General features: G+C 36.5%; 1 protein-coding gene across 5 annotated transcripts in view; it reads left to right on the top strand.

The window, feature by feature from the left end:
• Positions 1–22,640, top strand: part of PRKN (parkin RBR E3 ubiquitin protein ligase) — a 655,384-nt gene that overhangs the window by 543,212 nt on the left and 89,532 nt on the right. For all 5 annotated transcript variants that reach the window (XM_066178645.1, XM_066178648.1, XM_066178644.1 and 2 more), the window contains one exon: positions 2,295–2,444. In XM_066178645.1, coding sequence (XP_066034742.1) covers positions 2,295–2,444 — 150 coding nt within the window. The remainder of the gene's footprint in view (positions 1–2,294; positions 2,445–22,640) is intronic.

Below are 22,640 nucleotides of genomic sequence, written 5' to 3'. Positions count from 1 at the left end.
TGACATAAATGTATCTGGACTTTGAAGGTACAAAACAGGCTGGTAACTAGATATCAAGATATGCAAATGAATTTAGCAGGATCTTTTCTGGATCATTTTTTTGGCTGTTGTAGTGTGAAAATCGCTGGTGATAATGCCATACTGATTTGGAATGAGTCCTGTGCTGAACCATTATAAAATGTCATATTTGTTGGACAGAAAACCATGTTGCTGTCCACCTTGTCAGTAGGTAAACTGGACATTCACATTCTGTATCTTTCCCTAACAAGATTTAAAAAAAAAAAAAAAATGGAAATGAGAGGAATCTCTTCATGCCCTTTTAGGCGAAGTTAATGGCTAAAAAGTGTATTCTTGTTTTTCTGCTGAGAATTTTTAATGTAAATGCTGACAGAATCTCAGCTACAGTGTCACTGGTGTTTACCTTCATAATGAGAAGCTATTAAAAATCCCACATGCAGCACAAAGTTCCCTCTTAATAGGGTAAGATAATCACCATCCTCACCTTCAGGTGCAGTCTGTACCCTAGAGAGTTTTGGAGCTATGGTTACCTAAATTTCTTTAAAGGTCAGCTAAATTACTCTGGATTCGAGCACAATGATAGCACAGGAAAACACCAGTTGACTTCTTGAGCCCCCGCATTCAAGGAGGTTTTCCAGACATATCTTGCACATTTCTCAAAATACTATTATTTTCCCAATACAAGATTCTTAAGTCAGAATATCTTTCTAACACTGAAAGATATTTTGGAAGTCTTTTTCTCCTTTTAGATTTTGCTTTTCTTTTCAGTGGTTGTTTGGATTTTTTGTTAATTAACTAGGTTGGATACTTTAAGTTTGGGTTGATTTTCTTCTCTGTGATGCAAACTTTTGTGTTTCTATGTTATAGTCTTTTAAGAACCCTAATGTTATTTTAAGAAGCCAATTTAACAAGACATGTTGTGACAGCATTTGCAGAAAAATCATCTGAAATGTACCCAGAATACGTGTAGTAGAGCCTTCTTTGTAATTTAAAATTCCTTTTTGTATGCTGTATGTATGATGTGTTGGTCCTAAAGCTTCCATTTTCCTTGAAAGATTTCTTTGGAGTGGGGTGTGGATTGGAGAAAGTATTTTTTGGTTGCTATCCTCCCAAAAAAAGGGAACAGGATTTTCATGAGCCATTATGGGATAAAATCTTATGAAGCACTAAATACTGTTGTGAGTGCTGTAACATAAAGCTCTATTTTGTTTCTTTAGCACACCATAAAGTCTGCTCACAGAGAAAATTCATACCTAGTCCCTTCCTCTTTGGCCTTTTGGATTTGCCTGTTTTCTTTGGGGCTGTTAGGACCAAATGCTTTAATTTATTTCCCTCCACAACAAAGCAGATTTATAGGTGAATCTGAAGCCTGGTTTACAGTGGTTATACAGCCACTGGTGTGGAACTGAACCAACACAGAGCCCTAGAGTGGATGTGATTTACATGTACACAGCATGATTTGCACTAGCTCAGCTTATCTTTGCCTGAAAGCAGGGTAAATTAGACATGAGGAAGTTATTGCAGTGACATCAGTCATTTTAGAGCAGGCCTTTTTTTCAGTGAGCATACACTGAACACCTTACTTAATGCTGTGTGTCAGTGTCTCCATCATTAAAGTTAAGGCATTTCCATGGCCTTTTAGGCTATCAGGATGGAATTAAATGAAAAGTGAAAAAACTTTTTAAAATTTTGTGGAAGACACAGGAAAAAATATACCTAGCATTGAAATGAATGTATATAAGAGAGTTATTTTGCTGATAAGTTTAAAGATCATCTTGCTTTTAAAATAAAGTTGCCTAGGCAAATTTTTACAGCCCTTATGGTCTAAAACATTACACTACTTCTAGCTATAGATCCCTGAAGGGGGGGGGTTGTGTGTTCTCTTCAATCTATATACAGCATTTATCATTTCTCTGTTGGACTATTTTTATGATGTTTACAATAATTTTTTATAGTAATATTAATATACTTGAAGTTACCTACAAAAACAATCTGCTGTTTTCTTGATTTTAATATCCCACACAGTACTCTGGTGGAGAAAATGGCCGTGAGCCAGAAAACGATGCACATGATGTGAGTTGGAGCAGAGTGACACCCTGTTTAATAATAATGCCAAGTTTTAGACTTCTGGCAAATAACCTGAACTTAGCATGTGAGATATTAGGACAATTGACTGGATTTTGTGTCTAACTTTGAGCCAAACTCAAAGGTCTGGGGTTTTCTTTGTGTGCTGCTAGAAGTTTAACACCAGTGTGTTGTGTTGTGTTGTGTTGTAGTACAACCGGTACCAGCGCTATGGGGCCGAGGAATGCGTGCTGCAGATGGGAGGAGTGCTGTGTCCAACCCCCGGCTGTGGGGCAGGGCTGCTGCCTGAGCCAGGGCTGAGGAGAATCCTGTGTGAACCAGGCAATGGGATTGGCTGTGGGGTAAGAACCTGCATTTTCCTTCTAGTGGTGTGGGAAATAATTGATATTGTACAAACAGTGCTAAGACAAAGGGGAAAAATGTGGTTGGCTTTTCCACCTTTTCCATCAGTGACTCTGAATTGCCCTTCACACCAGAGTAGGATAACACAGCTCAGTAAACAATTTAAATATAGCACAATGGCTTAGGAATGATGACTTCATCATGTAGAATGTGTCCATTCCATAATTCTTTGCTTTATTTGGGTGAAGAAGTTGCTGAGTAGTTACAGTATGAAATTGAACTGTGTAAATGAAAATCCAAAAGCACTCTGAATTTCTTCTGCCAGAACTCAGCAAAAATGAACAGAATCTTGAGCAAACCATTCATTATCATATTAATTTTTTTTTTTTTACAGAAAAAGGAGAGATAGAATAGCCTGATCATGACGCTGCAGTGGCATTGCTTGTGCATGTTAAAATACATGCTGAAAAGAAACAGAAATATTTTGTTTACTCATAAGAGTAGCTTTTAAACAAGGGGAATAAACAATTAATGGTGGATTCATGGAAATCAAAATCAGCTGAAACTTGAAAACGCTTTTGCTAAGAGATCATATCATATGGACCATCAACAATTTTGGCAGTAGAAAAAGCAAGCACTTTACAAGAATCAAGCTTTGGGGGAAAAGGATGTACACAGAGATAAATCTAAATATAAAAGCACCTATTAAATGCTTGGTCAGAGTGACTAACTGGTGTTTGGAGTATGTGGCTCTTTCCACAGTTGGAATTATGGCAGAATTCCACTAATACTATGAGAAAAGATAAAGTATCTATATTTGTAAAATACTAGGATGCTTTTTCTGCTGTCTTTCTTGTGGAAAATGCACTTTTTATTGCAGTTTTGATGTTGCCGAAACTGATACCGTGGAAGAATAATAGTTTGCTGAACTAGGAAGTTGCAGTAACTTGTCTTCTTTCAGTAGGTTAGCATCTGTCGACCTTGGCAAGACTTCCTATCTGTCCATGCAGTGGTGCATGTGAAACAGAGTACTGCCCAAATTCACTGAGCAGACATGGGGCTATAAAATAAAGCAGAATCTGAGGAAATAATAAGAAACACGACTGCATAAACAAAAGGGAATGCCTCTGGACTAACTATCAAGGATTGGTTAAAAAACTATAAAATTTCATATCATTTTTATTCAGGTCTTTGCCTGGAAAATCACACTGTATTTTGCAGCTTCATTCATCATCATTCTGAATCTGCAAATGTCCTGTAAATAAAGTGTACGTAGCGTAAAGGATTGATATACTGCCTGGTTTAGCAAACTGCTTTGTTTCCTTCTAAGGACTCGGTGCTGTGCTCAGTAGTGATCAGATCTGCAGCCTTGAGTGTAAGCTCACCCTTTGTTTTGAATTATGTGACGTCTTGAACGTTACAGGGTACAATTCACTGAGGCTGAAATAAGAAGCAGGAGGCTGGTCTGGAAGCCAAATTTTGGTAACATTAAGGTCCTTCCTCAATCCATAATGGAAAAGAATGAAAATATATGCTTTTGGATCTTTCTTTGCACCCTAAAAATTGGAGACCTTAAGGAGGATTTGTCACAGACTTCCTGTGGTGAGGGTCCTAGAACTGGAGTCAAATGGGTGATAAAGTTGGCTGAAGGTAAAGATCCACCAAGACAGTTAGAAAAGCTATTTATTTTTACTCTATTTTATGAAGTCATTTTCAATGTTTTCTATTCTGAAACTATGATGTGGTTTTTCCCAGTCAAAACCTGACTTTTTTCAGTGTGAAGGCCTTCCAGTAATTTTTATGGAATCCAGGAAGATCCATTTCAAAGATCAACATTCCCTTATGAGTGTATGTGTGATTTATAAACTCAAAGAAAGACTGAGGATGTAGAATGTCCCTATTATCCAACCTAAAAAAGACTGCAAAATATGTCTTGCAATACTTAACTTGTGCATCTTAGATTAGAAATACATTCCTTGCTGAAGCTGGTAAAGAAAGAAATAAGGAAAGTAGTTTGAATCTGGAGTTTCTTTATGAATATCTGCATCATTCTTTAAGCTGTGCTTCAGTTATGTAGAGTCTCTTGAGTGTCTGTGTTTGGTTAAAGTTCATGTTGATAACAGCAGAAGCTATATCCAACATCAGTGGTCTGTTATTCACACAAAAGCCCTTGCAGAGAAATAGTTGCCTATCGAACAGAACAAATTGATTATTCAGGTCTGAATTGGCATTTAGGGCAACAACTATCAAGTAGCTGAAGATTTTGATTTGCTCATGAGATGACTCAGGGGAGAGAGGAAGGACAAGTGGTCAAGAGAAGATGAAGTCAGTGAGTGAGAAGGGGTTTCAGCAGCCATTTTAGAAAAGTAAAGGAACCACAAAGACAATAAGCTAGCCACCAGGGAATGAAGCAAAATAAGTATTCCAGTATTCAGAGAAGTAACCATGGGAGGTAGTCCCAAATATATGACCAAAACTGAAGGAATAATGAAAATGAATAGGTGACTGAGCCAGGCTAGGATGCAGACATTTTGTGTTCCTCGGTTTCTTGCTCTATTACATGGAATGAGAAACTAGAATCTCTTTTTGCAGAGGATCTCCTATTGGTATCAAAGATGAATCTCCAGGAGAGTGCTTACAATTTGCTAAGAGGGTCTTTGGTAAAATTAAAAGACGGATTTTGCTTTGTCTTGGGAAATTTGGAAACAGCAACATGCAGGGCCTAGAAACAGTCTCGTACATGTGTATACAGAGCTGTACCAAAAAAGATGAGGAAAGAGGTTTAAATGTAAGCATCTGCATGTGTGTGCTCTGCAGTCAGGCACTGCTGTCTATTCAGGCTTTCAAGGGAAAAAAAAAAAAAAGGAAAAAAAAAAAACCTAGACTAAAGGTTTATTTTGACTGAATAGGAGCATGCAGATATCCTTTTAATGATTATGGATAGTCCTTACCTAAAGCCATGTTGTGGTACCACTGACTGACTCTACTAATGTCTAGTCTTTCATATTTGTTATTATTAGCCATAAACTTATTAATTGATTTACTAAGAGATTACTATTATACACTATTCTACCTTCATTACTATGCATCAGACTTATGTTACTAACTTCCATTGCTCAGCTATAAAATCTTGACATATTTAACACTAGAAAACAGCAACAAAACATAGTAGATAGTACATATTGTACCAGCTAGCCTAGGTACAGAAAAAGCTGTGGTAAACAAGACATACAAAAGCTTTATGAATAAAACATTTTTGACTTGTTTTATATTATACTGGCATATTATTTGCTATGCATTAAAGAAGCTTGGAGTTAAAAACAGATTAGAAAGGATGTTCAAAAGGAACTATACAACTTGTTTGTTAAGAAGTTGCCTTGTTTTCTACACATACAGCTCAGTTGCCTTGCAAAATGTTCCTTGTCAGTACCTTTAAGTGGGATAAAAGCTGACTGACGTGTAACTGCAGATTTTGCTCCACAATGGTATGTTGTGCAGCAACAATGGTAAATGTTTTGCAGTATGCAATATCAGTTGACCTATCCCTTGAAATGGGGTGAGAAGGGAAATACAGGATAGTGGAGACAGAGCTTCTGCTGGTCTTTTTCCCCTTATATATGCATAGCATATATAAGCACAAAGAAGAATGTATTTCCACAGATTGGCTGTTGTTTGATAATCCCTGGCTAGGAGACCTGACTCTTGAAGGTTCATTGATGTCCTGAGACTACTCTAAACTATACTAAGGTCGTGGTGACAATTTAAAAGATCTCAGGAATAAGCTGTGCTAATTGATATTTTTGTTGTTCTTCTTTGAAGGAACAATTCTTCCCCTAATGTGAAACTCCAGTCTGCAAGTGGGTACTCAAAGGTAGTGTACTAAATGTGCAATGATAAGTAAATCTTAGAGTTTTGCAAAGGGAGCACAAAATTTGGGGTTATTTCATCTCTTTTACACCATATTTACTGTCCCATAAACATAGTGCACTGAAGAACATCAAGAGATGTGTTCCCATCATCATCACAGGTGAAATTTTATGGCTGCAGACTACAAGAGGTCCCTGAAAAAAATCAATAGATATAAATACCGTGCCTTCCTTATAAATAGAATTCCTAGGCTGTAGTATTACATAAAACAAAATCCCTAAGGCAATTTCACTCTACCCAGCAATTTTTTCTCATTGATTTCTTCTTGCATTCTTCTTCCATGGCTAAGGAAGCATATGTCAAAAGCAATTGCACCATATTTGTAGGATTAATAATTGTCTGCCTTTTCAGTAAGCTTAATAGAAGAGAGTACACTAAAATAGTTACATGAGAAGTGCAATACATTTCCTGTTGTTTGTAAAGTTGGGGTTTTTTGTGATTCATCATCATATGTTCATGCATGTCCTAGGAGACGTGTTTCACCTTCAGTAATGTCTTTGTTAAACCCAGTGATACACGTGTAGGCAAACCCCAAACAATTGGGGAAAATCTTTTGTTTTGAGGAGACAAACCTGAATTATAAAAATTCCAAGCAACAAGTTCTTATCCACTTAATTCTGATAATTCAAATGATGATTTTGTTATTTGTGTATGTCCTTCTAAATTCTGGAGCAGGGCTGTTTAATTTAGGCTTTTATATGTTGGTTGAAGTGCTATGTGAATGCACCTATACTTTCTCTGAAATCCAAATCAGCTTGCAAATACTGTTTCATTTATGTGAAAGTGCAAAGGAGTTTTTGAAGTAAAAAAAAAACAATTTCCACATCTGGAAGTTATAAGTCTTTTATTGCGAAGTTCAGTGTTAATGCAATGCATTGTCATGATCAACATGGACTTTCTCTAATTGCTCTCCCTCTCAAGTCTGGTTTTTATCATGTTATTATATAGGGCCTGATCAAAACGTTTAAAAGTCTGACTAACCTCAAAGACTTTATTTTCAAACAAAAATGTAGGTATAAATGCGTGTTTCAGAACATGTACTTTGTTTCTTTGTTAGTAGTACCAGGAGAATGTTCAATGTACATTAAGAGAAAACAGGCAACTTTTAAAAAAATTTGAGACACAAAGGTAGTCAAGATGAGGAGTGGTAATTCAAGATAACTTTTGAAGATACTTGCACTGAAAAAATCTTTTCCATTTTAGAATTAGATGAATAAAAGGTCATGGGTGAAGAAGGGCTGTATGTACAATGATCTGAATTTCTCCCTTAGTTTTAAGACAGGAATGGAAGTTGAAGCAGAAAATAGAGGCTCCACAGTTTTGAAAAACTGAGGAATAATTCAGAAAACAAAAAACCTTGGACCTTTATGTCATTTGCAAAACACTAAAATGGAAATAGGAGATTGCTGCTATCTAGTAGCCATCACAAAATTGAAGGGTTACTCCTTGTTATTATTATTACATTTCAGATATCTGTCCTTGTTCCGTATGTCACTAAATTTTTGCTTTTAAGAGAATTCACCAGAAAGGTGTGACCATGGAAAAGGTAATAGCCGAAGATATTGCTGAGATTAAGAAACCAACTCACAGCAGGAGTGTTTCATAATATTGTATAGGGAGTGTTTTCATGGGGAATGAAAATGAGACAGACATTTTCTATTATTGCTAAATGCTGAGTTGCTAGCACTGCGCCAGAAGCTCTAAGCAGTAATCATGTATGTATTGCTTTCTTCTATTGAGTGGGCACTCAAGCCTTTAGAAAGTGGAATTCCATCTTGTTGACACATTATGCTTCAGTAGCTAAGCAAGTTGTTCAATTGCTAAAATATGACAGGCTGACCAGAATTCTTTTTGGATTTGGCGGGGGGTGAGGGGGTTCGTACTGTTTTACATAGGTTAAAATTAGCTGTAAAAGCATGGGGCTTTTTAAGATGTAGTAGGATGTTAATGTTTTAATAAAGTGTTTACCCCAGAATTGCACTGTGCAATTAACCAGCTATATATTGCTGACAAGGTGCATTATTTCCATTGCCCATGTCTTGCAGCACAGGCCAAGTCATTGATCTGGTGACTGATACAAAACTCAGCTGTTAGCAGTGAGGGGATAAAGCAATCTAGAGAATTATTCAATTTTTAATAATATGGATCACATTATTTCATAGGACTAGCAAAAGAAAATAAAATACTTTTTATACAGAAAAGAAATCAATTACTTGCACTTGGTTTAATAGTAGAAGAATAACTGATTTTTCCCTTACATTTTGAATCATGAAATACTAGCTAGAAAAATACAGTTAGAAAATACGCGAGTCTCTTCCATTCTATGTGAGCTAAAACTGAAATTTCGTTAGTTTTGTCTGCTGAATGTCCAGAATATTATGGGATGACTCATATCATGTGATAAAATTCTGTATCCCTTGATTTATATAGGGTATAGCTTTTACCTGACTTCTGCATCATGCAGACAAATGGCTTTGTACTTACACATTGCAAATTGAAAGTGCAGTGTCTTCAGTTGTTTTTGCTTGACTTATTATTCTGTGGCCTACCTGGTAAAATTTAAAGCTATTTAAAATCTGTCATATGTGTTCTAAGATAGGATCAAGGAAGCAGAGAAAAGAGGTAGTTACCCAAAAGACAAAATGAAGATTATGTTCTCTGTAATCTAGAGATACCACAGATATAAGATTAACACTGTATTTGAGTCAGGGAAATTGTATTAGAGAAAACTAGGATAAAATCAAGTTCTTGCTTGTAAAGCTAAGTCAAAACTGGACACACAGACCTAGGAACTAGAGAGGATAAAACTGATGTCTGTGAATGTAAAGCAGCTCAGACTGGGATTTGTAACAATTGTTTTGCAGGAGATAAATGTTTCCAATTTAACCAATTTGTCCGAAATAGGAATGAGCTAAAGTTGCAAGCATTTGAGACCCATTTTAAATTGAGGGCTGAGATAAAATACTGGGTGGGTTTAAAATCACATTAGTAGCTGATTTCAGGATTTATCAGATAACTCTTAGTCCTTGTAAACTGTGAGTTCAAACAGTCCCCTGGAAGGGTGCTAGGGATTTTTATATTAAAGATACCAAACATTTGACTTTGTCACTTGTTCATTATTTAGATTCCTGGGCCAAATATGCCTGGGCTTCCATTTTCTTCTCCTGTGGAAAAAGAACAGCATTTTACAGTAGATGCAATGCAAAAATGTGCATAACTTAAAATCTGCAGCCTTCCCTGAATTGATTTTAGCACATAGATGTGGAAAAAGACCACCAAAAAAAGTACCTTCTCTGGAGTGATTCCTGTTTTTAGGTACCCATTGAGGTATCCTGTTGTCATGCTCAGGTCACGATAAATTGATCAATAATTTGAAGGAAAGTCAAAATTTTCTCTCCAGGCTCATTGTCAGAGACTTGACTATTCTGTGCCAGAGTTGGTGCATGAGCTAAATACCATCTCCAGGAATTTAGGGGGCATTTCTCACCTAGCAATTCCTTGTTGTTTGAAGAGCCAAAGGCTTTGATGACATCTTTGTCTATTTTGGACTATGCCTGTGGCACAGCACAGTTTAGTCTCTTGACGACTGAAGTGCTCTTGTCTAATTAAAGTAATTGGGCTCCATGTAGCAGTATCTGGGTGATGTTTAATGGCTTATGATGCTCAGGAGATTATATTAGATGAACTCATAATCTATCTAGTCTTAATCATAATGGAATTTATGACTGGAGAGAACTTGCAACTACTTTTTTCTTACTCCTCCTCTTAAGCACAGTGCCTAGAAATATGTGTGACAGTTAGGGGACAATGTATTATCATGTAGCCCATCAGAAAATACATGGAGTGCAAAAATCAGAAAGAAGGAAAAATAAAGTGTCAATGGGATTTTCCAGTCAATTCTGCATGCATGAAAAACAGAGCTCTATATTCTGTCTTCATATATCACTGACATACAGGATAAGATTATTCTCCCTTGTTTGATAGAAAGAAACACTTTGCACATGATAGAAAAGTGTAGCCATTTTAAATCAACCTGTACTTCCTTCAGCTAATCTCTTAAAAAGTCCTGTTTATCGCAACCTGTCCCAGACCACAAGAGGTGCATGAGCTTTCTTGCTTGTACAGTTCATATCCTGACTGCAGTTTCACAATCAATAAGACAAATACAAATGAATTTGTAAATTATCAGAACTAGGTGTTCGTGGGAGATTTGGTATGAATAAACAGATCTATCACTGAATCACTGGAGAGGGAACAATAATGCAATCAGGACAGGATGTGCTGCTTGAGAATGGCAGCTGCCAAGGGGAGGATTCTAATTGTGCAAGAGGCTTATTTGAGTAATCTTCTAAAAAAATTCTGTATTTGAACAGGAAAGAGAAACATGGGCTGAATGTAGGAAATCACTTATAAATGAAAAGGAAAATAAATATGAATCAAATAAGCCTATTTATTGCCTTTCAGATGAAGTTTTATATGAAGGCCTCCTGAGGCACTTTGGATTGTATTATTACATTATTGTAAAAAAGCAGGAGGTGCTTAATCAATGAGAAATTATGGAGCAAAGAGCTAGGACCAGAACAATAAGATTTTGATTAAAATGAATCTATTGACAGGCCTTTTTAGCTTAGCCAGGATAAAAATTCAAAGTTCTGAATGCTAAAGAAGAATTGTCCTCATTATATGAGTATAATTCTGGTATAATTCTAGCCTGTAGCCCAAGTCAGAAGTAAATCACAAGATTCATAAAGTGAGCAGCTCACACAGATGCCAAAAAAAAAGTCATTCTGCTGCTTTTGTGGCACTTGCAGTCTTCATGTTGTTGGATGTCAGAGTAAAAAAATGTAGTAGAGATTTGGGGTTTAAGTCTATTCGGCATAAGTACAAACAGGAAAAACAGTAGTTTGTGTCAGTTTGGAACGTAGAAATAATGTCACATTTTTTTGCTAAAAGGAGTACCCCCAATTAAAAATGTTTGCAAGTTTTTGTATTTCTTTATTAGCTGATCAAAGAAATGCCCAGAGAGTGTCTTTCTCAACTTTACTTTGACTCTGCAAAGACATAAAATCTCTGTTGGTCAGCCACGCTCATGGTTCATTTTTGCAAGACTTCAACACCATTTTTCATGTGGAGGGCATAAAATGGTAGCTTACTGAGACTATGACAGTCTTTGTGATAGAAAAAGACGTGGCAGAAAATGCAGAGTACAAGCATACCAGAGAGATGGTATTGTGCATTAACATTCTCCTGAAGAATATTTCTTTCGTGATGACAAACAAGATGCTGTGTAAAGCTTCCCCATGCTCCTCTTGGGTTTACAGTTATATAGGGTTTCTCACTGGATCTTTAAAGAAAAGCTTTTTCAAACACATTACAATTACAATAGTACATTGGTGGAATGAAGCAAAGCTACTCCTTGTCATTTCGACAGTACAGGAGAAAAGTTTATTTCTCATTGCACATGTTGCACTACTTCTATGTACTGCATAGAATCTGTTGACTGGACTCTGTAATACATCTCTTTGGGCTATGCTCTACAAAGAGTGGGGTGAAATTGGCATTAAAAATATTTAAAGTATAGTTTAATGTATTTTTCATACAAAAACTAATAGGTTTTTAGAATAAAATTAAGTCCAACAGAGTTATTCTGAGATCAATTCCCTCACCACTAGTATTTCAGTAAGGTATTTAATAATGATGTCACATGCAAAACTTTATTATTTCAAAACCATTTCAAAGAGATAGCAAAGCCACCATTCCACAATCAAAGCTGATTTTGAAGTGCTGAAACAAAGCCGATTTTCAATTATCAGAGTTTTAAAAAGCATCTGAAATCTGTCTTGATTGCTGCAAAACTGCTTTCTTTTTAAGTTGGATAACTCAAAACAAATAGATTGTGCTTATGAAGTTTCAAAAAAAAATCCCCTTCCAACAAAGCATAAAAAGCACTCAGTCTGAAAGAGAATATCTGGGTAAAGTTATAAGCTTCTGAAAGTGAGTTTAGAATAGAAGTTGCATCTCAACTTTAACAATTGTATTAAGGTCACTAAGCTATAAAAAAGGGAGCAAAGAAAATGTTGCAAAGTCAAGGGCAAACTATGAAAATATAATGACCAAATTAAAGACATCCCTTACACAGTAATAACGTTTGGAATGAAAAGCAAGGACATAGATTTGGAGAACAGTGACCAACTGTAATTCAGTGGGAAATAATAGAAAACCAGAATGCAGTGTGTGCCCATAAAATCCTCATGAGAGAGAGAAGTAAAAATTCTGATAAGGATAATAAAATATGTCTTTGAATGGAGGCCTTGACTAAGGGCAGAAAATCATGGGTGGATAACCAAGACTCAGTTAACTCCATTTTATCCTTATATTTCACAAAAATTAAATCATGCCACTCAATTTATTTCTTCCAAAAGCTCTCACATTATATTGGCTCACAATCACTGCGATGATAGCAAATCTATTCCACTGACACTTAAGAGGAATAAATAAAGAGATAAAGAGAAAGGCTTAAAGGGACCAGTGGCTCGCTTGTTGAGACTAAATTAAATGAGCAGTAAAATAGGCTGGTAAAACTGGGCCTTGTTTCCCTTAAGAAATATCAAATAGCAGTAATAGGTTTTGTGTGTACCTCTGTCATTTTTATGCCAGTGAAAATGCTCGTATATGTAAAATCCAGTAATGATATTGATAAGTCTCTTATGCATACCTGAAATGGTTATATTAAAAATATTTTATTTCAGACCACCAGTCTAAATCCAGGGTTTGTTATTAAATATAGTCAATATAGTTTGCAAACAAAAACTATGTCTGAGGCATGTTCTACAATATTCTCATATATAAAGGAAGCTTTGCTTTCTACTTACTTTTCACTTCAAATTAAAGTTAATGTAAATTTTATTCCTTTGTTTTATTTAGGGAACTTCTTGTAGGTCTCTGAAACACGCTTTTTGAAATTCCTTAGTTTTTATGCTAAGGATACTTACATTAAAATCTAATTGAGCAAATCATTCTGAAAAAACAAAATAGTTGCAGAGTTGGATATACCTGTTGTTGGCATAGAATTTCAGTGACATTTGACCTAAATCAGAAAGCTGAAAACTTAAAACCACCAGGAGGTCAAAAATGAAATCCTCAAGTTCCCACTGGAGAGGGAGGAGGAGTAAATAGGAAAGTGAGGGCAGCCTTAAGGTGAGGTATGAGAAGACATAGTGGGAACTTACTGATTATTCAGAACTCTCACTGACACACTGATATATTCACTCCTTTTCTTGACTCGAAGAGTGAGAAGTTGCTTCTCCATTTTCTGGGTACAGCCTGCAACGAGACAGCAGGAGCATTAACTTGCCTCCTCTGCTGAGAGCCGTGACTTTATGTGAGGTGGCGCACACCTCTGGTTGGTTGTTTGATCCCTAGTAAGCAGGTTGAGATGGAGAATATCAGATAGTAAGGGAGATGGGTTCTCCAGAGATCCCAAGCAGTCTGAAAATGTGTATTCTACAAGAAAAACCTAGACTTTATTACACCCTTTGATGGGTGGCTCTGGCATAAAGGAATATAAGTATAGATGAGAGTATGTGTGCCTTAGCTGCATGTATTCAGAATTATGGGAAACTACCTGCCATACCTTTGTATAAATGAACACAGAATTGGGATGGTTACAGTAACCTGAACTAGTGGGTGACATCCCTGCCCATGGCAGGGGGATTGGAACTAGGTGATCGTTAATATCCCTCCCAACCCTCCCCATTCTATGATATCAGGAGCTGTGTGTGGAAGTTGCAGTGTACAGGTGTGAAAGGAGCAGGGGGGCGACTGCAGGTGTGTACAGAGTGAGTGGTCTGTCAAGTGGCTGAAAGCTTCACAAGGATGTATAAACATCAATTGTATAAAGAATGGCCTAGCTACACGACCGTGATATTTTGCATGAGTTCATGGTCAGTGCAGAATTTCCTTGTGAATGTATGTAGATTGGATACCAAATTTTGTGTTTGCAAGTATCTACAGGTATCATATTTTAAAATCCTTTTCCACTGACAGGAAGCTTTTTCTAGGCCTGAATTAGTTACCTAAAGTAGTTCCTAAAGTTATTTGGGAAAATGTTTTGGATTTGGAGGTGGAAAAAAATGTGGCTGCCAAACAGTAGCATTGCTCTGAGCTAGAAATCCACCATATCCTGCTATGAGATGAGTGAAAAACAACTGGTAATTGGTGAGTTAAATAAATCAAAGAGGAAATAAACTGTACAATAAATGTACAATGCAATAATAGCTTTTATATGCTGCTGTGGTTCTCACCAGTGGTGTTTTCATAAAATGCATCACAACCTTTCAGTGTTCAGGGAAACACATTAGTGTTTTTGAATTGTTTTTACTATAAGCCATGCAAATACTGTTTGTCCCACTGGGGTGTGACATTAATTATTAGCAAAAGATCTCTTGCATGATTTCAGTCCACACAGAATGAACAGTTCAGTCTTTATTTTCAGAGTGTGACATATAAGTATTCAAAACTGCATTAAAAAACATTTAACCCATGCAGAGTATTCCTGCTGAAGAGGCGACACAGGGCAGAAATAAATTGCCCTAATAACATTTGCAAAAGTTTTGTGATTGCAAAAATGTTAGCAGTGTAATTCAAACATGTTCCCCTTCATTATGCTTCAGAAAAAAAAAAATTCTTTCATATGAATGACCAGTGATCAATTCCTGAAATAAAAAACAAGTTTGAATCTTTTAGAGATAGATTTTTTTAGAATAAGTTCCCTAGACAAAAACAAACAAAAAATCAATCAAATGAAACATACTTCTGCAAGAGAGGCAAGAGGAAAACAGTGACTTCTGAAAGGTAGGAATAAGCGTTCTTGTCTAACTAATAAGAAATCAATTCTAAGCAGAAAAAGGGAGCTGATGAGTCAGTGAAGAAATCATAGAGTCACAATGGGAAGTTATCTCAGTGTAAAGGAGGATTAGGAAAGGTGAGACCAACTTACTTGAACAATCAACCTGTCTATGACCTGAAAGGTAAGAAAGAAATGAATGCAAAATGTAAGCAGGTTGTACCATTTTGAACAGCTAGAAAAACACAAGAAACACAGGGGTAGTCAGAAAGTGCAAGGTATGAAATAAAAAATTTTAATAGAATGTCTACCAAATAGTCTTCAGAAGGCTTTCCATAAAGAAGTAAGAGAAACAGTAACATGAAAGATAAGGAAGCTTTTAGTTGGCTTCTCATTGAGAGGAATCTGTATCATTAAAATGCTTCAAGAAGGCAAAAGTGTTTGCATTTATGTTTAAATCTAAATTTAAAAGGTCAAACCTGCTTAGGTGGTTAGCAGGGCTAAAACCAGTGAAACAGATTTAAGAATACCCACTATAGTGGAGAAAGGACAGCATAAAGACATGTTTTCAAATCCACTTCGGTTGATGAATTTTCGTGTAGGAATGGCTGAAGAAAATCCAGATTATTAATCATCACATCTAAGAATAGGTTGCAAAAGGCAAAAGCATGAAATCTATGTCTTAAAAAGAGAAAAAAACACCATAACTGGGATTTACAAACAAGTGGTTTTAACTTGAATTCCTGAGGAGGAAATTTAGGAAATAATTAAACTACTAGTAATAAGAAAGAGGTCAAGAAGATAAAGTCTCAGGAGGCATGGACTTAGCAATAGTTTACACATCAATCTGATTTACTTTGCCAGAGTAACAGGACTTGTGAGTAGGAGAGAAGTAGATTATGTTTTCTCTATTGAACTCATCAAAGCTTGTCACATTGTTTCATATAAAGTTCACAAAAGTGAACTAGGAATACAAGACCAGATGATAATTTCATTACTTGGAAAGCTGTATATAGACTATATATCAGCATTTCGCAATTAAAGCAGAGAGTTGCTTCAAATCTGTCCTGAGTTTGGTAGATTTTAATATTTTCTCTGATGCCTTGAAGAGTGATTATAGAGTAAGCTTGTTAAATTTGCATAGGATGTGTAGAAGGGGGACAGAAAAAGGTTTGGAATTCAGTGGCAATTCACTAAGAATAAATGTTAAGTTTCATTTGTAGACAGGTACAAAGAACCATATTTTAAAAGAAAAAAATGCATAGAGAGACAGCAGCAGGGCAAAGATGATCTGGGAGCACAACGTGATCTTGAGTCAGCAGTGTGGTAGTATAGAAACAAAAAATGCTGGACTGACATATTTAAATCATGGTAATTATTTCTCTAAATCCAAAATAACACAGCAAGGGAACAAGAACAACAGACCTGTTGTCTTTTCTGATATTATTGTTCAGTGGAAGAAGGAAGATGTCCATTTTGGCATGCTTCTTATCCAAGAAAAGGGCCTTTTTTCCTGGCCTCTTCCCATTCCACTTGGTTTGGAAGATAAATTGCTGAGATGTGCCGTCAAAAACTTCTCCACAGCTGCTTGGTTCTCTGCTCATTCCGATCTGTAGTAGGCTTTGCTCTAGAAATACTGAGTCCCAAATAAAAGCCAGCTGAAACAGATAAAATCTAATAAGTTCAATATTGCAGAATGCCTAAATGCTGTCAGCAAGTAACATGCATAAACCTCAGGAGAGTTCGTGCCCATGGAGTCTTTCTAAATACTGTTTTACAGTCTTAGCTCAGAGTCACATTAGTTCTTTCACGTCTCTTGTGAGTTCTCACTGCCAGGATTTGATTAGATAATCTTTTTTCCTTCAAATAGCCAGCTGCTTATGAAAAGGCACTGCTGATGCTTCATGATAACACAGGATAAACTAGCCACCATGTACAAAATCACTGTGGACATTTTATGAGGAAAGAAACATTGAATTTAACCTTTAAAAATGAAATCAATCTAGTTCACAGAGTCCATATTTTCAGAGCTCCGAAATGTTTGATCCATCTCCCAGTTCTTTGAACAGTCTGGAAATAACACAGGTAAGTCCACACTGTAACTGGTCCCATTCACTAACTGATTTGGTTGGAAATGTTCATGGAAATTGTGAAATTTGAGACATATTATTGTGTAAAAGGCAGGAAATTGTCTTTCTGCCTGTCTTTTTTTTTCATCTTTCATATTTTGTGCCACATAAATCTTGCAATTGTTTTATTGTATTTCCCCTTGACTCCATAATAAAGTGTGGAAGCAAGTCGTCATCACTGAGCTCCAGAAATCTTTTTATGCATGGTAGTTCTTCAGTGCTATTTTCTCTTCTGGCCTTTGGACCAACTTGATGCTTGTAGGTGTCTTTCTCAGATTTAAAGATTCATAGCTGTAATCTGGTGTGTGTGTAGGTGCATGTGGGTTTTCCATGCCTTGAATTCTATCATTTGTCTTGTGTTTTCACCCTACTCCCCTTCCTTACCAAATTGTATAAAAAACACATTTGAGGTAAAGCCTCCAGAGCTCTTATCAAGCAAGTGAAGTAGTATTTCAGTTGGTCTTTTTGAGGTATTTTCAACTAATTCTGTTAGAAAACAGAAAAGCACTCTCAATTTTTTGGGCAAAATTTCATATTTATCTTAAATCTTTGGGGTACAGTTAGATTCACTTAATTCCCTCCATATTTTATGTGTAGTACATTGGTTCTTCAGCACTTAGCTATTCATGTGGCATTTCTATTTCTTGTGAGTATGTGTTCTTTTATCTTTCTTTGTATTTGGTTTATTTTTTCACCTTGTACAAATCCTCTTAAATGCAGCACTTACTTCAAGTCTTATTATTGTTTTTAAATAACTGTTCCTGCTACATTAATTTCTAGAAGGCTTTTTTTCACAGTTTCCCCATTTTATCTCTTTGTTAAGATTTACCTGTGAATTTACACAGAGAACAATACCTGCACACACACAATTCAGCAAAAGTTGCATTTTGGAATAATTCCAAGCACCAGAGAAGTCTTATTCATTTAAAGGAAGTCCTGTAGTGTGTGTTCTCTATGGCATTTTACCAGTGATATTCTCATTTTGTGAATTGCATAATCCTTTTCATAGACCCTCCTTTTGTTTTGGAATTCAGTGAACAATTGCAATGACTTTTTTTTTTTCTTCTTCCTCTTGTATTACTGCTTTTCAGACTTCTTTAGCTAAAACTTGCTACTTGAATATGTGGAGAAGATGAGTAAGGAAAATTATTAGGCTTTTAGGAGTGGAATATTGTTCATATCTGAGTTTCCTTGTCATGTGAGATTTATACAAAATAGTCTCTTAAAACAGATAAAACAAATTTGACAATCAAGTTCAGTCAAGTTCACCTTTTATTTAATCTGTATTTATATTAAAAGTATAGGAGTTTATGCCATAGCCAAAGAGAATTTATCATAAATGGAAGTTGAAGAAATATTTGACTGACAGCAAGCAGAATAGAAAATGTAATTTTTCAAAGTTTCTTCAATAATTTAAGAAGGTGTTTTTGCACATATGCATATATGATACTTGCAAACAGTTGATGGAAATTGCAGAGAAATATTAAGACCAGGAAACCTCCTTTATCTTACTAATACCAGAACAACTAATCTCGTTATAAGCTAGAAATGTATACAGGAATTGAGAAAAATTCTTAGGTTTTTTAATGTCTCATACATTTGACTATGCCTAGAAAAACATGTTAAAGCATGTATTTTTCTCAAAAATCTGACAATATTTTCATTTGATTTTGAAAGGATGGTTATGTGACTTGCAAGAAATACGCCTACAATATAAACTTAGCTTCTGAAAATAAATATGTTATTAATATTTAACGACATTATGTCACATTACGATTATTTCTGGTGAAATAGTTGTGATTGGTTTTTTAAACTTGAATCATCAGCCAGATGGCAAAAGCTAATGGGAACCTTAGCTGGGAGTTATCCTTTCCCCTAACATCACTTTTAGCATTGGCTATTTTCATTCTTCTGGCTGTCTGCTTTGTTTGATATTCTAAGCAGCTCATGGTAGTTCCAGTTTCTTAATAATGATAGCACCTCCTGGCATGTAGTTTTTCACTCAGCCAAGCAGCACCTTTCCTAGGGAATGATTAACTGTTAATATATGGCCTTTTTAAGATCTGATATCTCTGGACTAGTTTTGGAAAGCTTTATCCCTTTCTACTCTTTTAAACCTGAAAATATCACATGGTGAAGAAAAGTGAAAATGGACATTGAAAAGCCAGCAATTCAACTTTGTAGCTTGCATTTTGATTTAAAGCTAGTAATTTTTTCAAAGGAGCAAAGCCTACCCTTTCTGACCATAGGCAGAGTCAGATGAAGCAAGTAAGTTATCAAGTTCATTTGCCACCACCATGTAGCACAGTTTAACTGCAGCAGTCAAGTCTTTAGAACTTGTACTGAATTGCTTAGCACTTGCTTGTGGATCAAGGAATTGAAATTAATGACCAATTAGGTGTACAGTCAATAAGATGAAGAATAACTTGGAATAACTTCACAAGTTAACATTCTGGTTTTGCTCATACAAGTGAGCTCTGTAAACAGCTACAGAGATAGGAATGGCTCAAGATCATTCCACTAAAGTACTATTCATTAAACTTAAAATACCTGATTACATTATTAGAAACATTCTGTAAACGTTTCTTTAAAAATTTCTGAATTATTTCATTTTTCAATGTGGGCCTGTCAGCAAATGAAAGTGGAAGATTTTTTTTTTTTTTTTTTGATGTTGTGACTTGCTCCGCCACACATTTGGAGTGAGTGAGTACTGCTTTGATTTGTTTCTTTCCATGTGCTTTGAAGCAATGGTGAAAAAAAACCTGGCAGTATCAGCTGTGTGTTGTTTGTCTGTCATATATACTGTCATTTTGAATGTGAAGATTAGTCAAGATTCAGGAAAATGGTAGTTGCTGCTTATCCTAGAATGTTTTAACAAGCAACTGATTGGTTTTGTTACACAAAAAGACAATTTGAAGAAGAACTGAGAAGAGCTCAGAGAATATAAAGCAAATGTCTAAACATTTCCCTACCAAGAAGGAAGTTGTTAGGTTTTATGGCATAATTTCACAGGTGGTTAACGGTGTAGCTTCTAATATTTGGATGGGGGGGTTAATTATTATTGCTCCCATATTCCTCATAGTGCTTTGGGGACTGGGGAAAGGGGAGTTTCCTCCAAACAGTCTCTGCTTCCAGAAACCTGTATTCTCACTCACAATTTAAAGCTACAGAGCCCTGAATGGCACTAGATGACTAAAACATGTGACACATGGGAGACCAGAAACATCTTCCTGCAGCCGAGCTACCAGCAGAGCCAGGGAGTTACATTTTTGACATTGCAGCTGACAATTATCTACATACTCTTTCTTCTCAAGTGTCAGCACAGGTCTCTTGCATCATATGTTCACTGTGCAATGGGCTTACAATGTATAAAGCCACCAGAACATCCAGCCTTCTGGTTTTTTTGTTGTTTTGAATAATTGTAAGAACGGTAGAGAATTGCAGTCAAAAGGGTCCCCTGTCAAATTGCACTCCTGACAAAAGTGTTTGGCCCTCCCCTGCAGCTGCTGGTTTTGTCAGAGAAGGAGTTATCAAGACATCCTGGAATTGCTTTTGGAAGGGGCGAGTTGCAAATCAAATAATTACACTGTTTCTGTTTGTACCATCAGCATATGGAGCATGAGGCACCAGTCAGAGAAGGAATCCTAGAGCAGGTCTCCTGAAGACTGAGAACATAACTTACCCTCGGCACTTCTGTTAAACCCCATGCTCGCTGAGAAAATCTGAAGAGGTATATCTAGTGTTGATCAAGTCTTTCTCAGAAAGCAAATCTCCCTATAATGTCTTCCTGATGCTGGTTAGGTGTCTGGACATGTGATGTAACTCGACACCTGCACCAAGGGGCGCGCACTGTTGTGCACAGGGGAACATTTTCAGCACTTTGGGCCTGCACTGCTGCTGGAAGTGTTTTGAATATCATTGTGTTTGTGATAGATAGTTGATCAGGGAATACTTTTTCTAAAGCATCCTTAGTCAAGATATCTAGATAACGGGTCATAATTTGCTTTATCATAGAGGAATCACTTCTATTTTCCAGTTAAGACACACACAGCTTGTTCGTTCCCTTTCTCTTAGTCCCCTCCAAGTCCCTTCCAACAGCCCTGAGTTTTGACTTCCCTCTGAAACTCCCTTTTCAAGGCTGTCTGACTGTAATGCCATTTAATCCTGAAACATCTTTCTCAGACTTTGAGGAGGTTTTCTTCTTAAAGAAGTAGTCAGGTTTAGGAAAAGTCTTGTTTTCCTCTTCATTAGATGGTTCCACTATTTATCCTTCTCTTCCCAAATACATCCAAACAATCATTGCTTCACAAAATTAGTTAAGACCTGCAGGAATGCAGGTGATGGTAACCCAGGAAATTCCCAATCCTTGTTTCCAGATAGTTGTGGAGACCTTGCCCCACTGTAGCACAAAGTTTTCAAAGTATGACATGTTCACATTATTCCCTCCTAAGAATTTGCTGCAGGTAGCAATGAAGACTGAATTCTGCAAAAATAAAAGCATGATTTACAGATGTTAAAAGCATTCACTATCAGAAAGTGCATACTAAAAGTTTCTATGTTCTTCCTGTTTATTAACACTGTTATCCTGTTATGCCAGATGGCTGTCTGAACTGGCTAAATTTTTGTTCTGAAATTTGCCTCCACCTGAGAATGAAATGTCTGCCTATTGTTATTCCTGTCTCCTCAAGGTTTTCTCTCTCTTCTTTCCCTGCAAATTTTGCTGCAGTTCTCTAGAGAAATGAAAGGCCTTTGAATTGAAACTGATGCTCATAGACAGTACAATGCTGTTGTCATCTATGCATTTACATTTTCCATTCTCCTTGGCTTGGCTATTTACTAGAAATACCAGCTTTCTATAGCCTTAAGACAGAAAGAATGTCTTACACTATGTACTTCTAGAAGCTGTTGCAATGCCCTGTAGGGCATCCTAACTGTTGTCCTAAATTGAGATGACAGTGTTGCTCATATTAAATTGCCTTCTTGCTTGGCTTGGCATGCTGGGATCCATATCTATTAATGCAGGAGTGTCCAAATGTCCTGCTAGGAAAGCAATTTGTTCCTCAGTAGGGTGTCGGGAAAGCAGCTGGTCTAAGAAACTATCAGAGGTGATCTTAGGGGCAAGTTGTGGTTTTTTCTTGATTTAATGGAACTTTTTACTGATCCATCTCCTTGCCTGTGCCCACCAGTTGTCAACAGGGCAGCACATATCCATCTTCAGCCATCTCCCTTCCCTCCTGACAAGCCTGTCATAACTCTCTAGTGGAGAGACCGGCTTTCACACAGCCTGAGCCTCA

The sequence above is a fragment of the Chamaea fasciata genome, unplaced genomic scaffold, assembly GCF_029207755.1.
Source record: "Chamaea fasciata isolate MVZ Bird 193981 ecotype frontalis unplaced genomic scaffold, bChaFas1.0.hap1 SCAF_3, whole genome shotgun sequence".
Taxonomy (NCBI): domain Eukaryota; kingdom Metazoa; phylum Chordata; class Aves; order Passeriformes; family Sylviidae; genus Chamaea; species Chamaea fasciata.
The sequence above is the reverse complement of the archived record's forward strand: the minus strand, read 5'-3'. Positions and strand labels throughout refer to the sequence as shown.